The sequence below is a fragment of the Lissotriton helveticus genome, chromosome 2_2 (genome assembly GCF_964261635.1).
Source record: "Lissotriton helveticus chromosome 2_2, aLisHel1.1, whole genome shotgun sequence".
Classification (NCBI taxonomy): domain Eukaryota; kingdom Metazoa; phylum Chordata; class Amphibia; order Caudata; family Salamandridae; genus Lissotriton; species Lissotriton helveticus.
In genome coordinates, this window is record NC_136060.1 from 408,806,540 (window position 1) to 408,833,244 (window position 26,705).

A 26,705-nucleotide genomic window follows, 5' to 3' on the forward strand; every position below is an offset into this window, starting at 1 on the left:
GCAAGTAAAAACCGGCTCAGCAGATGATAAACCAGGCCCACAACCTGCCAGAATACCGGGTCACATACTCACTTGTCACACCAGCCCACAGGGCACTACTTGATTGCCCTATGGGCCAGTCCAACCATGATCAACACACCCTCCATACAGCTTTTAATTTGTGCATATATTAACAATGAATTACGTTTGGAAAGTCTGGGCTAATGACATAATTTTAACCTATTGTAGGGCATTAAGGAGCATGAGCGTTATCTCTTTGACATGCAATCTGAAGGATAATAGAACATGCGCCCGCACCATACATAAGATGACAACAACATGGTTGATTGAACATTAGAGAAAGTAATTACAGTAGATAACATAATTGCTAATTGTCCACCCTATATGTCGTTCAGCAATGAGGTGCCACTAATGACACTGTAGCAGATTCTGTTGGGGATTACTGCACGCTATTTCTTTAAGTGCTCCCAATTACCTTTTTAGGTCGAGCCTAGGCAGCACATGCTCTGTATCGTTGAGACCTGCTGTATCCACTCTATATGCTTACAGCCTGCCGATTGCATGTTTATTCGTCCCTTTGATTGTCCTTTAAAAATGCTTGCTAGCTAGTGGTTAATCCTTCTTCTTTGTCCCTCCTTTTTGTGTTTTGTTTTCTTCCACGGAGCACTGCCCAATTACTAATATCTTTATACTTCTGTGTTTGTTTTGGGGGACTATTTGTTTCTTTGTTTCCTGCTCATGTTTACTGTTACTTTTTTTTGTGTTCATCGTCCTTTATGTCATAAAGCCAACATGTGCTTGTTTTGCGTTGCTCTTTGTCACAAGAGCCAGCCAATTCAATCCCGGAGGCTCACAGAAAATAGCAAGCGTTGTCTATCATGTATGAATGATACTTGTGAACACTCGTGGTGGGTGTTGTCTCATCACAATTTTATTTAGAGCTATTTTAGGAAATATAAATCTTTAGATAAGGGTAGGGACCTTGCCAAGGTTTTTAATATGATTGCTTTGGTGTGCTTTTAATGGGAATTTATTAGGATCTCCAGTGTTGTTAATTTCCAAAGAAACTGTTAATTGACGGCCAAGTGCTATGCCCATAGACGCCCTCAGGAAGTCTCTTTGTTTTATTTTCCTAGCGCTATTAGGCGCTCAGCAGACTTTTCTGTATTCTGTTTCTCATCGCAGGGTAAGTAACCAAGAAATTTATAGGGAATTCGCAGGCAGCAAAGACCTGCTGTATAGGTCAAAATTGTAAAACGTTTCTTCTGATTTGTGTTAATGGTGCCAACCACAGGTTGCCCGCTAACATAATCATGTGTCTTTGCTCAAATAACAATCTTTATTAGTTGCAGCATTATAAAGGGCTCTACTGCGTTGATGTGCTAATGCATTTCTTAGATTCGCTTCCATTTTTTGGCAGAATGTGTGCTAATAGCTGGTTGTTAGTGTTCATTTTGTTATTGGGTCGTGTTTCTGCCTTCCACTGAGATAGGCGTGTTTACTTATTTTTTGCTATTTTATATTGCATTTCTTTTGTGATTGTAAAATTGACCCAATACGTCCTGTTTACTTTGCATTGCTTCGCTTTGTAATGGAAGATGGTCATGATGTGCCTGAAGCACACAGGCTCTATAAATGCAGAAAGTGAATGTTTTCGAATTCCAACTGAGGTTTCAGGATTCACTAAAATCTCAGACTTTAAACTGTCAGGCATAATGGGTGTCCAGCTCCGCTTTCACTGTAGTCCTGTGTATGCTTACATGGTGGTTTGATTGCAAAGTATTGCAGGGATCGTACAAATGAGGGGAGCTACAGTATGTGGACATGATCCTGTCTCCCATTTTAGGGTACAGATTATCATTTTGGCAGTGGCCTGCTTGAGGCAGCATAAGAAGAAGGTCATATTCCCGCGGTGACTTAGTTTGTCGCTTCACCCACTCCCTTCCCCCGACCGTGTTGGTTAAGTCCCTTCCATTCCTCCTCCCCCAAACACCCCCTTCCGGCCATGTTGCTTAGTTCCTCCCATCCCCATGTTTTCCCTCTTGTTTACATTTTTAGTAGCACAAACTCGACCAATCACTGTGCCCCCCTCACCTGGTTTTTGCCACCTGCCTGCTCCAACCCCCTTCTTTTCATTTATTGTCTCCCTATGTTTATTATTGCCGAGGGGGAAACTGACCCCGCCCCAAGTCCCGAGGAAGCTAACAGGGGAACACATGAAGGGCGATGCCTGACTTCAAGATGACGGCCATTTGAGCTGCAGACAGTCCTGACGTACTACAGGTACCAGTGGTGCAGACGGGATCTGAGAATCTGTTCGAAGGGCAAGTGGAGGTTTAGAAGGAAGCACACATCGGGTAGTGATGGCACCTGGGGGCCCGCTGGGAGCCTTGAGCTTGTGAGCGCCTGACCCCAACATGGCATTCCCGTGGACTGGTCAGATCAATACGTTATTCTTTTCCATATCAACCAACTGGCCCTAACTCAACCCCCTAAACAGGCTCCTTCCAAATTGGTCAGGAACACAGCTCCAGTCCCACTGGCCAACCTAGAAGAAGAACTAAGCACGCTCCTCCCTAGCAGGACGGAGCACCTTTCAACCACCGAAGTCACCTCTCTCTACCATTCCAACATGACGCTCACCTTAGACCTCCTGGCGCCCTTGAAACTAAAAAAAACCCAGAAGCACCCCCTCCAGCTCCTAGTTCAACACCGACATCAATGATGAAAGAAGACAACTTAGAACCTTAGAAAGAATCTGGAGGAACAATCCCTCCTCCCTCCACCGTGATCAACTCAAGGTAGCACGCAGAAACTACAACAAGCACATCAAGAACAAAAAGACAACTTTCTTCTGCTCTGTTTTAGACAACGCAAAAAAACGCCCCAAAGAACTCTTTAATATCATTAGGAGCCAAACATCCAAACCGACGACATCCGATATAGTGGCATCCAAAGAACAATGTGACAACTTTGCCAGCTTTTTCAACGAAAAAATCGCTAAGATCGATCTCTCTCTCTCTCTCTCTCTCTCAGCACAAATCCCTCCCCTCACACGGAGATAAAGACACCAGCAATTGAAGACAGAGCTCCAGTGAACCCACCCAATCACTGGTCCTCCTTCACCCCCATCCAGGAAGCAGAGATAGTCAATCTGATAGCCAACGCCAAAACTTCATCCCACTCCCTAGATCAGCTTCCCACGAGCCTGGCTAAAGACCTGAAGCTTATCTTAGCCCCAATCTGGTGCAAGATCATCAATAGCTCACTGAACTCGGGAATCATCCCAGACTGCCTCAAAGTAGGCCAAGTCACGACGCTACTAAAAAAAACAGGACTAGACACTGAGGGTATGAGCAACTTTAGATCCGTATTGAACCTACCTCTTTTATTCAAAATTCTGGAAAGATGTGTTCCTCCACAGATAACCCAACACTTGGAGAACAGCAAGCTCCTAGACCATCACGAATCGGGATTCAGAAAGGGATGCAGCACCAAAACTGCAATCCTAAATGTCATAGACGATCTACACAAATCACTTGACTCCGACCAATGCTGCCTTCTCATTCTCCTAGACTTATCGGCCACTTTCGATACAGTTGATCACATCCTGCTCCTCATTGAAATGACGGTCCTAAACTGGTTCGCCTCCTTTCTACACAACCGCTCTCAAAGAATAAAAATTAAAAAAATTGAATCCGACCTCCTGCCCGTCACCAGAGGAGTTCCACAAGGGTCAGTTCTCTCTCCCCAACTTTTCAACATCTACATGGAACACCTCACCACACTACTCAGAAATTCCAACATCCCCTTCCACCTCTATGTGGATGACACACCGCTTTATCTGGAAACCACCTCCATTGACAACATACACAGATTAAATGTCACGCTCAAAGGGGGTTCAACAATGGCTCACATTGAACCATCTTAAACTTAATCAAGAGAAAACAGAAGTTCTCCTCATCTCCAACAGACGAGAACCCTCAAATCGAAGAATGGCTCAAAGCCATTGACTCCCTCAATGGCACCCTCACGCCAACGGATTCGGTGAAATCTCTAGGTATCACCCAAACTGGACATGAAAAAAAGACATCTCAAGATCCGCCAAAAGCACGTTTCTCAATCTGAAACTTCTATACAAAATAAAACCCTTCCTTCCCCCGAAAGACCTTCAACAGGCCACCCAGGCACTGGTGCTCTCCAGAATTGACTATGGAATCGCAGCCTTGACTGGGACAGCAAAATCTCACATAGGTCCCCTGAAAACTACCTTCAATGCTGCAGCAGAATGGTCACAGGAACTAAGAAATTTGACCACATCTCTCCCGCACTCAAGGAGCTTACATGGCTCCCAATAAAACAACGAGCCAGCTTCCGAACAGCCTGCCTCACGCACAAAGCCCTCCACACAGGCAAAACAGAATACCTGGCGGCCAAACTCAAAAGGGCCAGCCAGTCCAGGAATCTCAGAAGTTCCAACACGCTACTACTCATCCCACTGAAATCTCGGAAACACAAAACCGCAACTAAATCCTTTGCGGAAAATGCACCTAAGATCTGGAACTCCGCCCCCCCCACATTAGAACGACCACCTCATTCCCGAAATTCAAGATCCTACTCAAAGCTCTCTCCTTAGAGCACTCTTGAACTGAATGAGAAGAACGCAAGATACTCTGGAAAGAGTTTCACACCGCACCTCAACCTCGATGTGATCGAAAACAGTTGTCTTAGAACTATAATCACCTGGATCTCCCGCCGTACCTCGTCTTGTTCGATAGACACCCCACCCGCTATCAGCAAACTAACTCCTCTTTTTGAAACCCCTCAGCCTCGACCCTCTTGTAAGACCACAAGAACTGTATGGTAATTATGTATATAATGCTCTCAAGTTTGTAAGTTGCGGATTCTGTCTATGCCGATAAGGCTCACAATTGTCCTTGCTGTGAAGCGCTCTGATACCCTCGAGTCCAGCTAGCGCTATACAAAACTTCTAAATAAATAAATAATATTAAATTAGTACAGCTCCAGTCATAACAAGAAGTACCCACAGCCACCGGTACCTGGGAAGAATATGCAAGCACTTGCAGAGGGTCTACACTAACTCCACCGCAGAGACATACACATTGTGATAGAGATGCTCCAGGCAGGGGGGAATAGCCTACAGTGGCCAAATAAGATTTTTGACCAGCAAAAGGTGAGAGACATAGCACGCCCGTCTCAGCTGAACACTGCAGAACGATTCCCCGCAATGTGTGGAATACCTAAGTAGGACATGGGGACGCAAAGACGAGATTGCCCCACCAGGAGCATTCAAGAAGATAGACGGGGACATTGAGTCCACTGCCACACGCATAGGCCCGAGATTCGATGAAATCCTCTGACTGACAAAGAAACCCCTGCACTGGACGAATTGCCCACACATGGGGAATACAGCACAAAATGAGTCACCACTCAACCCCGGAGCGGACGCTTAGTGGACATTACGGGCTCTATGCCACCCAAAAAGATGCAGACAAATCGTCTCGAGCTACTTTGCTCTTACGGAGATGAGAGGGACAACAACAGAAGGCAGAAAGGAGGGAGAAATGGCGCTTGCTAAAGAAGACCTGCTGGCTATCTGGAGAGACTTCAAGAAAGAGCTTAGAGAAGAAACTAAGACGGATCTAGAGGGTTTAATGGAGGCCCTACATTCTGATGATATTCAAGGCAAGCTATTGTCGTTGTAGCAGGATGTTGATTCAGTCGGCAGCCGCACTCTAGAAGTAGAATCGAAGGTGCAAGAACTGGAGCATAAAATGACAGATATAAAAAATATGACAAAAGGACTCCTCGAGCAGCTACAAGCAAACATCCTAAAATGTGAGGACCTCGAGAACATGGCCCGGAGAGGTAAAGTTCACCTGAGGAACTTAAAAGTAGGAGCGGAAGAAGCAGACTTGGAAGCCTTTGTCTTGATGTTATTCGGAGAGGGGCTCGGGAGGAATGAAGATAAAAATTGATAGGGTGCATCCACTGTTATCTGGAGGATAGTAGCGACCATGAGACGTCCTAGCTAAATTGCACAACCATAAGATAAGGGAGACAATCTTTCAGGCAGCACGATCGAAAGAGGAGGTTTCAAGTGTGATCCGTTTCAACATGTTGCTCCAGTGATACTGGCATGCCGGCAATTACTTTGAGCAGTCACATACAAACTACGAAGGGATCACATAAAATACCGGTGGACTTACCCTTTTGGAATCACTTTTTCCCTATATAATAGGCACTACCACTTTACCTACTATACCGAAGCGGCAGAACTTCAGGGCCTAGCACTCCCAGAAAAAATGGGAATGGGAACCACGGACGGCGACCCAAGGAGAAAGTAAGCGGAGACAAATGGAGGAGGACAGTGGCAGCAGCAGAAAAGAACGAAACCACAGAAGAACAAATTATTCTGCAGAGGGGAGGAGGAACAGGCAGAGAGAGGGAATTGAAAGATCACTGAACACTGGGCCAAGTTCTGCTGATAGGGGTCTGGATCAGGAGCACTCATGATGTTTGGAGATGTCCAGGGGTGACGATAGACCCGATAACCAGCAAGGGTCATGACAATCTGGGGTAAGAGATGCGATTATCCTCTGGACAGGGCGGGGGGTTACAACTACTCATCGGCTCGATCTGTTGATGGCCTGGGCAGGCCCCATAGGATCAATCATGTTGTTGGATGGATGTCAGGGGAGGAGAGGTAAACAATATAATTTTTTTTCTAAACTTTATTTATCATTTTCAAATAATAAGACAATGATGCATCACTTGTTACATAGCGAAGCGGGTAAATAACGTAGAAATGGACAGCGCACATACAAAACACAAATTAATACATGGTACATCGTTCGGGCTACTATAAAGCAATGAATTGCACAATTGAAGAAATACATGACAAATAAGACACAAAAAAAGAAAATGAAGAAAAAGAAGAAAAGTGCATATAAAACCATCACCAACATTACATTGTATATGTGATAACTTGACGCTCAGTCCCACAAAAAGGACATCAAGAGGCAAAAAATCAATTAAATAAAAAACAGGTGCAAATCGTTCACAATTACAAGGCACATCAGCCAATCCCCTCAGGAACTATGTTATTTTCAGGCTGAGAATGACGGTCAGCGGCAATCGGCAATCTTGGTAATGTAGGATCGATATGGCCTCCAAATATCAACAGGTCTGGACGCACAGGGGACCTGGTAGAGTACTCCACACAATTAGTATTACAAAAGGCCATGCTCCCAAGCCATGACTTCAATCTCGGAGGTCGTCTATCACACCATAGTAATGCAATTTCCCTCTTCGCCAGCAAGAACCCAAGTGCGGCAAGTTTTCGGACAACGCGTGGGGAGTTGGAAACATAGCCCAGCAGTGCAATTTCTGGAGTGGGGACCAGGTTCATGCCTAAAATGTCGCTGAGAGTATGGTGTACCTGGGACTAGTAATCATGAAGAAGAGGACAGGTCCAAGAGAGGTGAGCGAAATCGGCAAAGGGAGCCTTGCACTTGGGGCAGTGGTGGGGACGACTAGGGTCTATTCTATGTGAATGTGTTTGGGTGTGATACAACCTGCGGAGAAATTTAAAATGGATGAGTTTGTGCCTACTGTTCAGGGAAATTTATTTCGTAACTTTACAGCACTGTTCCCATTGAATGTCTGAGATGGGTTTCCCCAGATCCTCCTCCCATGTGGTACGAACTTTAGAGTCCAAAGCGGGGATTGAGACATTGCATAATTTGTATAATTTAGAAACCATGTGCGCCCCCGATGGGTGTTGGATGAGAAGCGAAAGTGGGGGTGTAGAGTCAGGAGCTAATGGAAATGTGGGAAACGAGGCTCGCAAGTCTAGTCAGAATAAATGAGTCCATGAACGAGCGTTCAGTGAAACGTGGGTCCTCCGATGTGGAAAAAGCGTGACCCTCCGGAAAGAGGTCGCCTATGGTATGAATGTGGAATTCAGCCAATGTGTTTTTGACAACTAATTCCCCGGTGATCGGGAACCAAGAAGCATTGGGCAAAGGAAGGGCCGGTGAATACAACTGGCCAGGCCAAGCAGCCTACGCAGTCTGTCCCAGGCCCAGCAGGTTGACAAAACAGTCTGTATGTCTTGCGGGTCACGTGGTAAGCCCCTAGGAAGTACAGTAGAGAGGAGTCCAGGAAGAACCAAATCCGCTTCAGGTTTCAAATACAAAATGCGAGTATCTAGGTGGAACCAAGGGTACGCGTAGGAGCATTGTGCAACTAAAAAATAGAGGTAAAAATCGGGTACACCGAATCCGCCTTTTTCATATGGGTGAGTCATTACACGCCAGGAGACACGTGGACATTTGTCTCCCCAAACTAAGAGCAACAACAAAGAGCGCAATTGGGGAAAAAAAACTTTGGTGAGAGGTATCGGGATATTATTAACCCCTTCCATGCTCATGACGAGCTCGTCATGCAGTACACTGCTTGTGTGCTCATGACGAGCTGAGCTCGTGATGAACAATGGGAAACCAGGATCTGCAGCACAGAGGATGAATTGCTGTAGCATTGATGTGGTTAAAAAGATATTTTTTTAATTATGGCAATACGCCCTGCCATAGATAATGGTAGGCGAATCCATCTCTCAACCTGGCTCTCCAGCAAACTAACCTCACCACCATAATTTACTCTAATCATGGCGGCAGTATCCAGATGAATATGAACACCCAAATATTAGTCTTAACTCCACTCAAGAGGGAAGGGGCAATTCCAAACGGAAGTGCTAGGGGTAAGCGGAAAAATCACTGATTTGTGCCAATTGATGCGAAGGCCAGAGAATTTGCCATAGTGGGTTATTTCCAAGATAAGAGTATCAAGATTAATTTGAGGCGTCCCGACATATAAAATCATATCGTCCGCATACAGTGAGATCAGAAGAGGACCAGTACGGAACTGGAGCCCCCGGTGCAGGTGCTTTTCTTGAAAATGACGGACCAGAGGATCCATCGCCAGCATGAAAAGTAGTCGGGATAAGGGGCATCCCTGACGTGTCCCGCGCGACAAGGAAAACGACTCGGTAATAGTGCCATTAAGGCACAGCCTAGCCGTAGGCGCAGTATATAATAGAGTCATCGTGGAGACGAAGCATTCCGGCATGCCCATGCGTCTCATGATGGACAGGAAGAAGGGCCACTCCAAAGAGTAAAACGCTTTCTCAGCGTCGAAGGATCGCGGCAGCCGGAGTGGAGGGGTCAATTCGATGTAAGACCGCAAACAGGGTCCTCAAGTTCAAAGAAGTGGAGCGATGAGGCACAAAACCAGACTGTGCCGGGGATATGATAGCCTCCATCAGCAATGAAAGCCGGATAGCGATAACTTTAGCTAGAATCTTACAGTCAAGGTTTAATAAAGAGAGAGGTCGGTACGAGCTGCATAATTTGGAGTCCCTACCCGGCTTGGGAAGAATAATAATGACCGCCTCTCTGAACGTGGGGGGCAAATAGCCCGTCTCAAGTGCCTAGGCATATACTTCCACTAATCATAGGACTAAGGCCTCGTTGTAGGCCTTATAAAAGTGGGCGAAGAAGTCGTCTAGTCCGGGCGCCGAAGAACCCCATAACGCATCAATAGCTGTGACTATGCTATCTTGAGTGATGGGCACAGCTAGAAATTCTTGCATATGTTTTTCCAGATAGACCATGGCGATCTCGTTGAGGTAGTCACCCTGAGCCCTCAAGTCACCCGTCCGTGTGGACGTATATAAAGTTTTGTAATAGGACAGGAAGGTGTTGCAAATTTCTGGCGTGGAATGAAGTAGATCACCCTGTGGTCCCACAGTTTCTGTGATGTAAGAAGAGTTATAAGGGGGGCGAAGTAGCTGAGCCACTAGCTTGCCGGGCCTGTCGCCCTCCCCATATTGACGCGCTACGAATTGTTTGGTAAGAAATTTCAGTTCCCTGTCTGCTTCATCTCTAAATTCCATCATAAATGACAAGCGTCTGGCTTCTCTCTCACTGGAGGGGGTCAGCAATAGTGCCCTGTCTAAATCAGCAATGTCTGTTTCAACACGGGACAGTGTGGAACGAATGTCCCTCAACACACCAACGTGCTAAGCGATGCAAACTCCACGAATGTACGCCTTGAACGCCTCCCACAGAACGGCCCAGGAATCCACTGACCCAGTGTTGAGGTCAAAATATTCCTAAATTGCCTGCCGGACCTCCTCGGTAAAGGCTGGTCCAGATAGTGCCCTCCCGGGAAATCGCCACTGTCTCTCATACCCACCCAGTCTGGGGATCTTCAATTTAAGAACAATTGGAGAGTGGTCTGAAAGTGTGCGAGGGAGTGTGAGGAGGTTTTCCACCAAACCGGTGACCCCAGGAGAGAGAAGCCAATAGTCTATTCTGGTCCAAGTACGGTGGAACCCTGAATGATGAGTAAAGTCAGGAAGATGTGGGTGTAACCTCTCCTTGATGTCAATCAATGAGAAGTGTGCGCACATGTCAAGCAGAACCGGCCGTGATCTAGTTTTAGTATCGGTGGAAGAAGATGTACTGTCTCTAGTGGGATTCATCAATAAATTAAAGTCGCCCCCTACAATCAACAGCCCAGGTTCAAGTGTGAGAAGATGCACCTGCAGGTCTTGGAAAAAGGAAGGAGAGTCGACGTTGGGGCCAGAGATCTTGACCAGTGTGAGTTTATGTCCCATAAGAGTCCCAGTGACAATCAAATTACGGCCCTCTTGGTCAGTCATAATGTTGGAAACTGGACTCGTTTGCGCATTAATATGGCTACTCCTCTGGAATATCTACTATAGTTAGAAAAAAAAACGATGTGAGGCTTCTGGTTCTCCTGAGAGGAGTCGGAAGAGGACAAGTATCTCCTGCAAAAAGGCAACATCAATGTTGTATCTAGTGATGTAGTTGAAGACCTGTTTACATTTTTTAGTATTATTCAGCCCCGAATGTTCCAGGACATCAGTGAAAGCCCGGAAGACCCGGGCTGCAGGCCTAACTTGGCCATAAGAGAGTCAATATCGAAGATAATCTGAAGTGCACACTATTCCATCTCAAACTAAGAGCATAACAAACAATGCAACAATCGTCAGTGAAAAAAACAAAAAAGAATCCCACCCGCCACCCAGCCTCTTGTCAACCCCCAAGAGGGGAACCCACTGAACCAAATTAGCGCAACATTGTAATATGCATGTCACTGACCAAATAGGAAAACAATAAGCAATTCCAAAAAAGCCCACAGAAATCGAAGGCATCCGCCATGGGTGGCAGCAACGCCACGACGGTCAGGCAAACCCATATGACAAGTCACGAATGAGAAGAAGAAATGTACGAGATCATGTAGCACAGCAAAGATAAAAGGATATGTAGTAATGGATCATCAGCCAGTCCCTGGATCCGTGAAGAGTTTGACGCGGTTATGTGAGTCGCCCTGAGCAGGAGAAAGCGAACTAGGATCGACAGCAGCGCCCGACCTGTTTTTCCTATAGATCTGGCAGAACTCCTGTGCCTCCGCTGGGGTGTCAAAAATGCGAAACCTGCCGGCAACATCCACCCACAGTCTCGCTGGATAGAGCATTCAATACTTGAGGCCCAGGTTTCTCAGGGTAGCCTTGACGCCATTGTACTTACGTCGTGCCTCCTGGACCATGAAGGTGAAATCCGGAAAGAAAGACAAAGTACTGCCCTGCCACTGGACCTCACCCTTCTCGCGCGCTGCACGCAGAGCAGCATCGCGATCACGGAAATTCATGAGCCTTGCAATGATGGGGCATGGAGGTAGGCCAGGGCGAGGACGGGGCCCTAGGGATCTGTGGGCCCGCTCCACAACAAAACTCTCCGTGAACACTTCTCTGCCAAACAGATCAATGAGTAACTTTTTCACGAACATATCCATGTGTCCAGTTGAGGTCGTCTCTTCCACGCCAAGGATGCGGATGTTATTGCGTCCACTACATGCCCCGAGGTCCTCGTTCTTGACGGCCACATCTTTAAGGATCTTCTCCACTCGCTCTAGACGTTTCAACAATTTGAAGGCGCCATCCTCTATATCAGAGACTCTGGACTCCACCACATCCAAACGCCGGTCGTGAGCCTGCACTTTAGTCCCCATGTCAGCCAGCTTTTGATCAAGGCTGTCAAAGCTGCTGTCAAGCGACTTGAAACCGGCTCTCATCTCACTCATCATGGGGGTGACCAAAGAAGTCGCGTCGTCCCGGTCAGTAGAATCCACAGCGCTCGTGGAGGAGCCAGGGGGGCATCAGAGGTGAGGAGGGAAGATTTGTCAAAGCTGAGCTTGCGTTGGGTCAGATCCCTCTTCCCCATAGTGCGAAGCGGGAGGCGACAGGCGGTGGCAGAGTGGGAAAATGGCGGTGAAAGGTGTCCCTGCTCACTAGGCAGGTATCCAGTCCCAGCGAAGGAGCACTCAAGGCCACAATCAAACAGGCAAAGTGTGCGAAACAAACGCAAGCCGCCAGATAGGCGCAACAGGAGTACTCGTGATGGAGCAGGCAGGGCCAACACCAAGGCCCGCGAAGAAACCACAGTCTGGCCAAGCGATGGTGAGGGCACAAAGTAGTGATGCCTAAGACTAAGGAGCGAAGTCAGATGGCTCTGTCCGCCTACAGGGCGAATGCTGCACGACCCAAAATGGCGCCGCACCGGAAGGCAACAAGGTCCCACAAGGACATCTATCGGGCAAGCACTGCAACCACTCCAAGTGTGTGACAGTCGTCAGCACCAACCACCAAATGGCTGAGGTGGGGGGCCCAGGGAGTCCGGGAAGCAGGGCTGTACAGTAGCGGCCACAGAGTAGCAGGGCGTGGGCAGCCGGATCGCGTGCAGCAGGGCAGGTGCGAAAGGCCGCATAGCGGCCGGGGTGGAGGCAATGGGGAACAGGCAGCGCCGCCACAGGGCAAGGGAGGGCGCTCACCCCCGCAGGACCCACCGCCGCGCCCCACCGCGGCACACAGGGCACCCGCCCCAGTCCCCCCCCCCCCCCCACCTCCCCCCCCTGCCAACCGGAGAGGACCGCAACTCGAGGCCCCGGCCCGGGACCGCGCAGAAGGCCCGAGAGCCTGTCCCGGAGACAGGGATCCAGGCCGGCCCAACCCCGGGGGGGAGGGGGGACACCCCGAGAACCGCGAGGGAGCGCAGCAAGCGGCACGGACCCCACAGGCGCAACACTCACCGCAAGGCCGGTGGCAGTTAGGATCTCCAAGGTAGAGGGCAGTGGGACCCTCAATCCCCTCCGCCGTTCTCGCGCCTCTCACCCTCACAAAAATCCAATCGGGCACCGGAAGGCTGCAAATGGGGACTGCGTTCGGATGGAGTGAGTTTGCTGAGCTCAGGAGTGTGTCAAATCATTGAAATATGGATAGTTGGAAGCCCGACCGGCGGAGCTTCAAGCAGAGGCAGCCATCTTGGTTGCCTCCGTGGCCACGCCCTGAGGGAAACAATATCTAACTTGTGTGAAGATAGGCGGGGGTAAATGTAGAGTTAACTCTCTAGGGGGTGGGCGAGGGAGGGGTATCTACTCCTTTCCTCTCCTGAAGCTACTCTGGACCAAGTGACTTGAATGCAACACTCTACAGCTCACCATAAGCGGTCATGGTCCTATACGTCCACATTAAGTACAGATTTAAATATACTTTACTATTTTATACTGCGGGTCAGGTTGACCCCAAATGTTTTGATTTAGGATTCTTTTGTTATTATGGTTGTAGGTGCACAGTTGGTCTTTTATTCATACGAAGCATGTAGGGAGGGGACAGTGGGTCAGACAAGGTGATCATTGGCATCCGGGAAAGCAAGGGGGGGGAGCCCAACAAAGGGCGGAATTTATAGAATGTAGCCTGGCACTACACCCCATACAATAAATATAAATGGTACTTACCTTGCTTTTGTGGAATGTAAAAGGGCTGAACTCCCTGGCAAACGCCAGAAATTATGTAAATATCTTTAAGACCAAAGAAATGGCGTTGTTGCACTGCAGGAAAAGCACATGAAAAGGGCAGAGGAACACCGGTTAAAACCCAGAGCATAGCCCATTATTTATCGCTCCTCGGCTACTACCAAGCAGAAAGGGGTTGCACTGCTCTTTCGCTGTTCTTTGAGGTTCCAGCTGGAAGAAAGCAAAATAGACAAGGAGGGCAGGATAGTCATGGTCAAGGGGAAACAACAGTGCCGCCACTGCACTTTTGCCTTGATCTATGCACCCAACATCAATCCATCCACATTCATTTCCAAGGTCCTATCGTCATTTGGGGGGGGTTCGCTGAGGGAGTCATTTTCTCACTAGGGGATTTCAATTTAATATGGGATGCCGGCCTGGATAGCACACAATCCCAAAGGGCAATTTCTAGTACTTTCACTATGGCCTTGTAAAAAGAAAAAGATTTCTCCGGGGCTGGCCTTAATAGACACATGGCGCACTATGCACCAAATAGATAGGGACTATACTATCTTTTCTCCTACACACAGGTCTTATTCTAGGATCGACTACTTCTTTGCAAGTAAGAATTTAATCCCAGCATTGCAGGCCACCTCCATGCACCCTATCGCCATGTCAGATCATGCCCCATGTACACTAACACTGGCCAGGGATAATCCTCCCTCAAAATAAGAGATGGTTCTTTCTGGTGGATCTTGCAAGGACTGATTACTGTGTGACAAACTAAGCAAGCCCATTAAGGAATAATTCCTTAGAAATGACCCCAAGGATACCTCTCAGGCTACTAATTGGAATACCTTCAAGACAGTCATTAGGGGACAATGTATCACGCTTAAAGTGGAGTTGACTAATGCAGGACACAAGAGCGATTGGCGTTGGGGACAGAACTGAAAGTGGCAGAAAGGGAACACAAGAGGTAGCCTATTTTGAGCCTGCAAAGAAAGATAAAGGCCATCAGGGGCAAATTGAACGCCATACATAGCAATAGAGTAGAGCTAACCCTCCTATGACTCAAATACTCCACCTACTAGAATGGCAATAAGGTGGGAGCACACTTTGCCAGACAGCTGAGGATAAAAAAGGAAAAGAGACTATATAGGAGACATGCGTACATCGGGGGGGGGGGAGGTAGGGGGCGGAGCCAGATAAGGTGCACGCTTTTGGACAATTTTATCAAAATCTATACTGGGCAGAGAGCTACAAAATAACTGAGCTTGCACGATACCTGGAAGGGGTAGAAATGCCGAACGTGTCGGCAATGCAGAATGATACACTGGGAGTACCGATAAACTCAGAGGAAGTTAGCAGGGCTATAGCTAATCTAAAACCACATAAATCACTGGGCTTGGCGGCTCAGTTTTATAAAACCTACAGGGCTGAAGTAATCCCATAACTGGTAAATTTATACACCTCTTTTGCGGAGTCTGGGAGGGTGACGATATCTATGGGGAAAGCCCTTATTTTGGTGCTGCCCAAGCCCTGGAAGGATCTTCAACTATGCTGCTTTTACTGTCCGATACCGCTCCTCAATCTGGACGCCAATATTTACACAAAGATACTGGCCAGTAGGCAGGAATCACTAATGCCAGAACTGAGTCACCTGAACCAATCTAGGTTCATCTCAGGTAGGCAAACCCATGAAAATCTAAGGAGGGTTTTCAATCTCGTGAAAAAGGCTAATAAAAATCAGCACTGGCGGTTCTTCTGGCGCTAGATGCTGAGAAGGCCTTCGATCGCGTGGAGTGGCCCTTCCTTTTTCAGGCCTTGAGGAAGTATGGGTTCTGTGACAGATTTATTGTCTTGATAAGAGTGAACTATGTATGTCCCAATGCTAGAGTCCTTATCAATGGGGTGAGCTCAGCAGTGTTCTCCTTAAAGAGGGGGACTGGCCAGGGATGCCCCTCTCCCCACTATCCTAAGCATAGAACCCCTGGCTGCTAAAATCCAGATGACGCCTGAGATGCAGGGTATCTCATTCGGGGGAGACGTACATAAGATCTCCCTGTTCCCGGATGATACGCTCTTATCAGTCACAGCTCTGGAATCCTCATTAGTAAGGGTGAGGGAGTAGTTGTGGTGTTTTGAGCTAGAAGCAGGTCTACGGGTCAATCTTCCGAAATCTTATCTGTTGAACCTTACACTGTCGCAAAGGGATATTCAAGCATTGGCTGATTTCACACTCTTCGAGTAGGCTAAAAAGGAAATCATTTACCTGGGAATAAGAATAACACCTTTTCAGGCGTGAATGAAATATACCTGCTCCAGATCTACAGAAGTGTCATGCTTCCCTCAAATGGAGCCACATAATGAGCATGGGTGTATGTTAAAATCCCCAGCTAAAAAGATCATAATGGACCGAGCCAATAAGAACTTTTCCAGGATTTATTTTAGCTCTGCCTCCAAGGGTTCGTTCGATGAGTGAATTATAAACATTAATTACCAACCTTGTGCGGTAAAAATAAAAGAATGCCTACGAGATTTTTTGATTCAAAGGAAACTAGCTCCATATCGCAACCTAAACCTAGGCTCACTAATGTCACCAATCCCCCCCCCCCTTTGCTCTCCCATGTAACAAAAGTATAGCGTTAATGCCAAAAGCTGCATTCCCATCAAGGAAAGCAGTCTTCCCCACTTCCCAAGTCTCTTGTAGACAACCAATCCAAAGGATTTAAACAGATTAATCCCATGGTCATCAGCTAATCGAGATCTCAACCCTGCCACATTCCAGCTCAGTACCCCAAGAATATTACTAGCCCCCAAACCTCCTTTCCTTTAGGGACCACCTTCCTACTAACTTCAAACAAGCTATCACGCTCACAGCAGTATGAGAACCAGACCCTCCCGTCCCCCCCTATTGAGTAAGTCTGTGTCCTCTAGTACATGAAGCCAATTGAGTTAGGATCTCAAATGAAGTAGCATTGCAGATATTTGGGTCCGTTAAGACTGTTGACAGCCCCCCTCTGCACCCAGTACCTGTCTCGGGCGACCCAGCAGTCTGGTTTATAAAAATAGCCCACAGCTAAAAGAACAATATTGCTATTCTCATACTGGGTGCTCATATGCCCAAAAAGTAAGCTCTGAACCAAAAGAATGAACTAAACTTAACCATAATACAATCTTCTTGCCGGTCCGCCAGCCCTGCCCCTATCCAGCCCACCCTCATTGTGAGCAAAATATTATTAGTCATAGAATTTACAGCGCAATATAAGGCGCACATTCTACAATGGCTCACTAGAAATTGCAAATTAACAAATACAGTCACTGCAAATTGTTATCTTTTTGAGCCCATTACTGTATAATTTTTACACAATTGCTCACTTTGCGCAGTTCACGCTGTTCACTTCATCACTTGCGTCGCCACTTCTCTTCACTTGTACATAATTTTGTACCAAGTGCCTTCGGGTTGTTTTATGATTTCTTTCATACAGTGCTGCTACAACTGTAATCCCTGTTGATTTATTTGTTTAAATATATGGTGAATAATACCCTAAACCTAATTCAATTGAGGTCTCCTTTATTCTTGCTACCGTAATGCTTTCTGCATACATACATAACTGTCTTTAAAATATTATCTGTTGGGATATTGTTTTTTTGCTCTACCTTTCAAACCAATCCCGACGTGGTTTACGGGTCACACTCCTGTAATGATTTACTACTCACCCTACGAAGAGCCCCACTTTACATAGTTGACGAGGGCCCCACAAAAAATTCGGACTTTTTTTTCCATTCCAAGATGGCAATTGTGTGCGCACATGCATTGAAATGCATGCACTTATATGCTCTGTGGCACCAATGCAAATATTTGGCCCAAAAAATCAGCATTTGCCGTTTAAAGGCGAGACCTATTGGTTTTTGCCAATGCTTGTCCTATTTTTAACTTGAATGTCATAGCCATTATTGCGATTGTACAGGGTAGATACATCGTTATTTCTTTTTGTTGAAGAAGTTAGTAATGCCTTAGTTCATGAAACACAAGTCTTAACCGTTGATAGTTTAATTTACTGCTCCAAAATCGGCACCTGCTACCTTGAATTTGTAAGTTAAAAATCACAACATGACCCATTCAGAGCGTGCTGGCGTGTAATCATTCATATTGACGCATGCGTTAAAATACTAGGGTAAATGAGCATCGGCAAAACCAATACATGACTCTTTAACGCTGAGACCTGTTGTCTTCCCAATACGTGTGTTGTATTGATGCCAAGCGTGCTCGGCAGTTTCAAACTCGTTAGTTAGTAACGGAAGGGACTGGAGTAATGTCAGGTGGGTACTCGCATAGGAAAGGTGCTGCTAACCGATGCAAGATTATGAGATGCATTGCCCTTGAAACCACAGCATTTGTTGAAAGCCTCTGCGAAGATTTTCAGATGTGAGCGAATTTCGGGCAATGAAAGACCTCAATAGTTTGGAGGTTTCAATATTCTTATTAGTTTTTCAGCATTTCTTTCTACCTCGAAAATATCTATGTCACAGAATGTTTGGTTGCAGTTGTGTTGTCTTTGACTTCTCTCTCGTGTCTTTTCTTGCTCAATGGTCGGGCAGTGTCTGAGTGCTGCATGCTGTGACTGTAAAATGAGGCGGGAGCTCGTTCTGTGTGACCTTCTGGGACTGGGAGTTCGATTTTATTAGAACTGCCGCCCGCTCTGGTGTTTGTATTTGTCCCAGGTCCTGTTGTGCGCTTGTAAGTTTCGAAGAATAAGTCAAGCAACTTTTATTTTCAAACGGACCGACTAGTAGTGTCTTCTGATCAATGTGCAAGAATAGTTATCACCAGGTAATAATAGGATTACCTGTTCTCTTAGGTAGGATAATCATTACCGAGATTTGTCATTCTATGAGTTATTAGAGCTTGTGTATATCTCATTTGTTTAACTTACTCTTTTACAGGAAAGAAAGAAGAATGCACAGTTTGCAGGACTCGTTGTCGCATCATCTGTCTCTCAGGGCAGGTACTACAAATTGTCTTTGTTTGTATTGGATACGTTTTTAACGCAAGAAGGCCTTTATTTTGCTTAAGGAGCATGACCGAGTAACTGTAATATAGCACTTTAATGCTAACATAAAAATAAAACATCAAAGAAAGGACAACGTCTAAGGGAAGGAGTGTTGACACAAAATTAAGAATTTTCCCCGAGGAATCATTATAAAGGCATTTTCAGTAACTTGGTAACCGCATCCAAATGTACCGTCACTGATGGAAAGCCCAGTTTGTTTTTACTTCTAAATTCTAGTAGATAGCCGCGAATTATAAACTTGGCGCACACAGGCATTTTCAATGTTCTTCTTCCTGAAATGAGTGCTAGCAGGACTAACATCTCAAAGAGCATACAATTTAGGTCCATTAAATGTAATGATCAAAGGGCACTTTCTCTAGCGCTTGACGTATCCATGATAAATCCCACGTGGGGACTTGACTGATGAATTGCTGGTCTTTAAAAAAGAACAAAAAAAACAACCCCCTCATTAGTCTAGACACCTAAGGCAATATAAAACCTCTAAGTGTGGACCCCTAAAGGCCTTAAATGCCCCACACCTCACTGATCCCTAAAAGTGGATTCAGCCAGACCCAAAAGTAACCCGTTTTAAAGTCAATTACTAGTACTGTATTCACCCCTTCTCCTGGCAGCACTCCTCAAAATTAAGGCAATACCGTGAGTATATTATTAATATCGAGGGATTTCTAGGTTGCTGGATACATTCAGCTACCTCCTATGAGCAGTCCGACGCTATCAAGCTTTCCTTTTCAAGTGCTATAGAAGGGGAGGACTCCCTTCAGTGCATAGGGCAAAAATAGAATAATCCAGGGGTGATGGAAGTGCCACCTGAATGAGGAGAGGAAACCATGCATGTCTCTCACAGCATTGCACTATGTACAGCACTTCCAACCCCTACTCCCGCACTTTTTGACGTATTCTGCCCAATAGGGGAATGGAGGAAATGCATAAATAAGAACGTTGAGGCATGGATACGACAATGCATTCAACCTATACGCCTCCTTACTTGAAAACCGTGTACAGAATCGAGGAGGTAGTGCATTCTGTGTACTCACAAAGAGGTCCACCTTAGGGTGACCAAATGTCTTGACTATTTGTTGGAAAAGTGCTCTCTAATAGGCCTATTTCCAAGGAAGAAGAAAGGGCCTTGCTCAAACGATCCTCGGGCCCATTCTCTCTCCCTGGAAGATCAACTGCATGGAGAGACAGTAAGTTTGCTTATACCCAAAAACAGTTCTACTGAGCTAGAGACAACAGTGCCTTCACTTTTGTGCCCCATTGATAATTTACATAGGCCGCCACTACTAGTGAGGAAAAATGAAGAAGTGCTAGTTTCACCGCCTTCAATTCCCTCCAATTGGAAGAAAACCTCCCCTATGTTACAGACCAGATTCCCTGCACTGACTGACACCCCACTATCACTTTCCAACCTGTCCCACTCGCATCTTTGATTAAGAGTTTTAGAAGGTGAAGACTCCAGAGGTGTCACTTTGGCCTAATTCTCCTGATCCAGCTACCATTTCAATGCCAGACCCATATTCCCTACTTTAATCGTGGTCTCGTCTTGGATTGCTTTGGGCTCCTAGTTGTGTAGAACATGCTTGATCATTGGCTACAGATGTATCCTTGCCCATGATAAGATCAACACTGTTGACCCAATCAGTCTTTGTACTGACAACCATACTGTTGGTGGTTCTTTGTTCAGAAGAGCTAAAATTAAAAAAACTAGTTTGTTTCTTCTGGCTACTGGCAAGAACACCTTCCCTGAAGTTTGTCCTGAAGTGTGCCCCTATGCACTGCAAATCTTGCATCAGAGTTAGTAGAAATTTCTTGCGGTTTAATAAAAACCTATGTTGTTCCTGAATCCCACAGACTTCCTCCACCTGCTGTTTCGCCCTATACAAATAAGAAAAAGCAATCAACCAGTCTTCAAGGGTAAAGGAAGACCATAATTCTCTTAACATGAATCAGCCCCACCAATGGAGCGAATACCTTGATAAATGCTTCTGCTGAATACTTCAACCCAAAAGTTTATTTTTTATTTTTCTCGTCAGCTAAGAAGAAAAAAACAGAAGTACACAGCAAATCATTATGTTGTACTTATAACTGTGTATCGTAAAAGGCCTTACATTCATGTATATGCATAGTCTATACAGTGCAGCATTGGTACAGTATTCATCCATCAACAATATAATTGCTTATCACTTTTGTCATGTAGCGTATTATCCACAGCCATACCGTGTCGACATTTCTATCATGTCATAATTTTTCGTACAGCTTTCTCGGGGAATCTCACTGATCAGGCACTATTGGGGTATTGCGGCATAATTTCAATCCTCTTCTTGTGTGGACCTAAGGTATTGCACAAAAAGTTCCTAGAAATAACTGAGGCCTGAGGTATTTCTTCTGCCTATATCTCAAATGTCTCTTTGCAATATGTCATATCAGTGACCCAGTCTTTGAATCGTGGGGGGCGCTTGCTACCCCATCGCAATGCAATATGACGTTTAGCTAGTAATAATGCCACAGCCAATAGTTTTCGTCTCCTAGCCAGCCGAAGCTTGTAAATTCCCAACAGACAGACTAGTGGGGCTTTTGGTAACTATTCATACAACATAATCAATTGTAGACAACAAGGACCCCCTGAATAAGGATCAATTTCCTGGGTCAGGGCAAAAAGTATAATGACAAATAGCAAACCCAGGCAAAACCAAAGTTCAACAATACAATGAAGACCAGCAAACTAAAAATAGCACTAAACTAAAATGATTTTTTTTTAAAAAACAATCAACATTTTTTAATCACTTTCAAATGCACATTGATAAAAAATATAGAAAACATATGTATATTTTGATAACAGATTACATTATAATAAAGATACATAAAATGCAATTTAAAAAGATGGTAAAGTTGAGGTAGTGACGGTTTCTTCAACACGTTTCGACACCAAGTGTCTTCGTCAGGAAAGTACCATCATATTTTTATCTACAATAAAATAAACAATCTTTTTTTTTTAATATAAAAACTTTATAGCATTGAGACATTATTACTAGCTGGTACAAACATTGTCATTGTTCCAATTCATCTAACATAGCCGTTTTTGTGTGTACATGGAGGAGGACCCTAGGGTGGACCTGAAAACAAGAAATGGAAACAAGAGATGAACAACAAAATAGGGGAGCCAAGAAATGAATAAATAGAACCTGATTAGACGTAGCAGTATAGTACTTGTATTTAGAAGATAAGCTAACACCAGGTATCTAGATTGTCTAATGTCTTGTGCTATGATGGGATATAGGCGACAGACACATAAAGCATACGTTGCAGCTTTTTATCATCTGATAACTAAGGGCACAAGTGGCTCCCTGAATGAATAAATATGGGTGGCAATGAAGCACTCATGATTTATAATGATCGTGCAAATACTTTGTAATGCGTTGAATTGCCATGCTTGTAATTGGTGGACGAGGAACAATAAAAGATAAAGGGGACACTTTCTGCGCCTATTTAAATTTGTATAAAGTCTCACCTGGAATAATGAGAATACAGCACAGCAATAATCATGTTTTAGAATGTCTTTAACATTTCTATCATGTCATCATTTTTCGTACAGCTTTCTCAGGGAATCTCACTGATCAGGCACTATTGGGGTATTGCGGCATCATTTCAATCCTCTTCTTGTGTGGACCTAAGGTATTGCACAAAAAGTTCCCAGAAATAAATCCTTGGGTCTAGAGGCCTGAGGTATTTCTTCTGCCTATAACACAAATGTCTCTTTGCAATATGTCATATCAGTGACCCAGTCTTGGAATCGTGGGGGGCGCTTGCTACCCCATCGCAATGCAATATGACATTTAGCTAGTAATAATGTCACAGCCAAAAGTTTTCGTCTGCTAGCCAGCCGAAGCTTGTAAATTCCCAACAGACAGACTAGTGGGGCTTTTGGTAACTGTTCATACAACATAATCGTAAATGCACTACTAACTTCCTGCCAGTATAAGTGAAGTTGGGGGCATGACCATGACACGTGCACAAAGTCAGCATTAGAAGCGCCGCATCTGTGGCAATTGTCATCCAGCCTAAGTCTGTATTTATGTAATTTTGCCGGAGTGTAGTATGTTTAATGCAGAAATTTTAAATGGATAATGTGCAAGTTGCAATTTGATGTTAGCAACAGCAACTGCGTGCAACTATAGTCTCAATCTCCCTTGTCTATGGGGGCACCGGTTGCCTCCTCCCATATCTGGATCGATTTATTCTGGGCCTGACTCTGCCAGGTTTTGGCGCGTGGGTGCTGTTAGTAGGATTTGTAGTGCATTAAGCTGTGTTGGTTCGTCTGGGAAGGACAAGTATAGACCACGGACTGCCATACGCAGCCTCTAATGTGCGAAATTCTTCTATGAGTGACGGGTCTTCCTGCGAAATGAATCGGTGTGCGGGAAGATAACTTTTAGGCCCATTTTCCCCATTAAAGTTAACATATTCTTTTCTTGTGTAACTGTTATTCGTGGATGATGGGCTATGGGCAGCGCCAAAGCATATATTGGAATTTTCTGTGCATGTTGTGGTAGCGTGTACCAGGCTCGTGATGTGCAAGATACAGAATGTATTGTGTCCCTTGGAGTGTATTTCTTCGGGTCGGATATGTAAATGATTAGTGGAGACGGTAGTGCGCTATCATGTTCCACTGCTATGTGTGGTACGTGCACGTGTGGATGTAGCCAGTAAGGGGCATGTTGTGCCTGCGCACAGTAAAAATATAATTGAAGGTCTGGTGCCCCAAAGCCCCCTTGATAGTAGGGTTTGTTTAAGCCTTTCCATCCTACACTTGTATTTATTTATTTTATTTATTTATTTGTGACATTTATAAAGCGCACTGTTACCAGATGGTGTCCTGGCGCTAAATGAACGCTCTCTGGGCCAGGCCTAAAGCTAGTGAATGAACAGCCAAGTTTTCAGAAATTTTCTAAATGGCAATATCTCTGTAGCGTGTCTTAGTGCAAGAGGGAGGGCATTCCAGGCCCTCGCTGCCCCCACAGAGAAGTTTCTGCCGCCCCATCGGACTTTCCTGATTCATGGGATTACAACCAGCCCCTGATCCGCTGATCTCAACTGCCTGCCCGGTTTGTACAGCTGGACATAGTGAGCCAGGCAGGGCGGGCCCAGCCCCCTCAGAGCCGTAAACACTGTGCATAATGCCTTGAAAGCGATTCGCTTTCGTACTGGGAGCCAGTGCAACTTCACCAGGTCTTGAGACACGGAGGCGAACTTCGGTGTGCCTGTGATCAGACGGGCTGCAGCATTTTGTAAGACTTGCAATTTGTTGAGAAGCCCCTCCTGGGCGTGAAGCAGTAATCCATTACAGTAATCAAGGCGGGACAGGACCAGGGCTGTCACCACTGTTTTTCTGTGATCCTCTGCAAGAAAGGGCAAGATCTTGCGTATTGTCCTCAGTGTGTAATGAACAGCTGATGACAATGCATTGACTTGGGGCCTGAAGGTAAGTTTGTCATCCATCAGCACCCCTAAGTTCTTGACCTTAGTGACAGAGGATGGCGGATCACCTAACTCCTTGGGCCACCATGCCGGGGTCCAGAAGTTCTCTCTGGCGCCAAAGAGTAAAACTTCGGTCTTGGTTGAATTTAATTTTAAACAATTCCTAGCCATCCATTTACTAACTGCCAGCATGCAGTCTTTGAACCTCAAGGCTGTACCCCCCTCCCTACTCGGCTGCAGAGATACCACGATCAATCAATCAATCAATCATACCATTTGTATAGCGCACTACTCACCCGGGAGGGTCTCAAGGCGCTTGGGGGAAGGGGCATGCTACTGCTCGAACAGCCAGGTCTTGAGTTGTTTCCTGAAGGCGAGATGGTCCTGGGTCAGCCGAAGGTGGATGGGGAGCGAGTTCCATGTCTTGGCAGCCAGGTAAGAGAAGGATCTTCCTCCGGCGGTGGCTCTTCGGATGCGTGGTACGGCTGCGAGGGTGAGGCTGGTGGACCGTAGCTGGCGGGTGGGCGTGTAGAAGGTCAGGCGGTCGTTGAGGTACTTGGGGCCCTGGTCGTGGAGGGACTTGTGTGCGTGGGTGAGGAGCCGGAACGTGATCCTCTTGTCGACGGGGAGCCAGTGCAGGTTCCTCAGGTGGCTGGAGATGTGGCTGCGTCGGGGGACATCCAGGATGAGTCGGGCGGAGGCGTTCTGGATGCGCTGGAGTCTTTTCTGTAGCTTCGCTGTGGTTCCGGCGTAGAGGGCGTTTCCGTAGTCCAGTCGGCTGGTGACGAGTGCCTGGGTGACAGTCTTCCTCTGCGATATATATACGATCTGCGTAAGATGTTAAATCGAATCCATACGATCTAATAACTGGGTCCAGAGTGGATACATAAATATTAAATAGGGTAGGGTTCAGGGAAGAACCCTGGGGAACTCCACAGGGCAGCTCGAAAGGTCTTGATGCGAACTCACCCAAGGCCACTACCTGGCTCCTGTTGGTAAGGAAGGCTTTAAGGATCTTATGCGCTTTCCCCTGGATTCCGCAGGCCCTCAGACGGTCCACCAAGATTGTATGGTGGACCGTATCAAAGGCCGCTGATAAATCCAGCAGGATCAAGGCTGCCTTGCCACCACCGTCTAGTACTTTCCTGATATCCTCAGAGGATTTGATTAAGGCCGTTTCTGTGCTATGACAGGCTCTGAATCCATGTTGAGATGGGCCCCCAGGAATGTACTAAGTTGACTGTTCAAGATTCCCTCAAATAGTTTAGCCGGAAGCGGAAGCCTAGCGATGGGACGGTAGTTGTTAAGATCTGAAATAACCAAGTTAGATTTTTTTTTAACAACGGCAAGATTGAGGCCTGTTTCTAACAAGAGGGAAATTCGCCCGCTTCCAGCATGTTATTGAATAGCTCAGCTAGAAAGGTGGCAATAGGTGCCGGCGCTAATTTTGCTGCAGTCGCTGGGCAGGGGTCTCTGGGGGAGCCTGATTTGGTACTCAACAGCCGTTTCGTTACCTCATCCTTGCTTATCAGGGAGAAACTAGTGAGCCTTCCTTCTTGTCCATTGGCCGGTGACATCTCAATGCCACCCCTGGCCAATTGGCCATTGCTTGCTCATCTAAGGTGTTAAAAATCCTCTCTACCTTATTTAGGAAGAACTTGGCAAGGCCATCACATAATTCCTGGCTCGGTGGTAGGGATTCTGGCTTGGGGGCCGACAGGCTCGTGACCACCCGAAAGAGCTCCTTTGGGGAGTTCTTGGCGCCATTCATGCAATCCGAGAAATAGGCCGTTTTGGCCTTCCCTATCAGATTTGTGTATAGCACCAGTCCCGCTTTAAGTCTTCCTTTGTCTACCTCAAGGTAATTTTTGCGCCATACCCTTTCAAATTTCTTACAGATGCACTTCTGTTCTCTGATCTCCTCTGAGAACCATGGGGCCGAGGGAGTTGACCGAGTGGAATGGTGGTGCTTAAGTGGTGCTAGAATCTTGCAGGCGTTGTCCACCCAGTTGGAATAGGTGGCCGCCGCTTGATTCACATCTGAGGGCATTGACACCCTAGAGGAGACCAAGAGGTCTTCAAAGGACACTCCATCTAGCTTATTCCACGCCCTGCTGGTCTTAGGATGTGTACTGACCAGCCTGTGTGAAAGTGATTTAGAGATGGGGACATTGAAGCAGACTGCGGCGTGGTCCGACCAGGTCACTGGGCAAATTGAGGAGATTGCTAGGCTCGGATGGTTAGAAAAAATACCAT

At 46.2% G+C, this 26,705-nt stretch overlaps 1 protein-coding gene across 4 annotated transcripts in view; it reads left to right on the forward strand.

Moving 5' to 3' along the window:
* RNF212 (ring finger protein 212) overlaps positions 1–26,705 on the forward strand; it is a 348,304-nt gene that overhangs the window by 33,403 nt on the left and 288,196 nt on the right. For all 4 annotated transcript variants that reach the window (XM_078679015.1, XM_078679014.1, XM_078679013.1 and 1 more), the window contains one exon: positions 18,847–18,908. In XM_078679015.1, the coding sequence (XP_078535141.1) occupies positions 18,847–18,908 (62 nt within the window). Of the gene's footprint in view, positions 1–18,846; positions 18,909–26,705 lie in introns of those variants that run through there.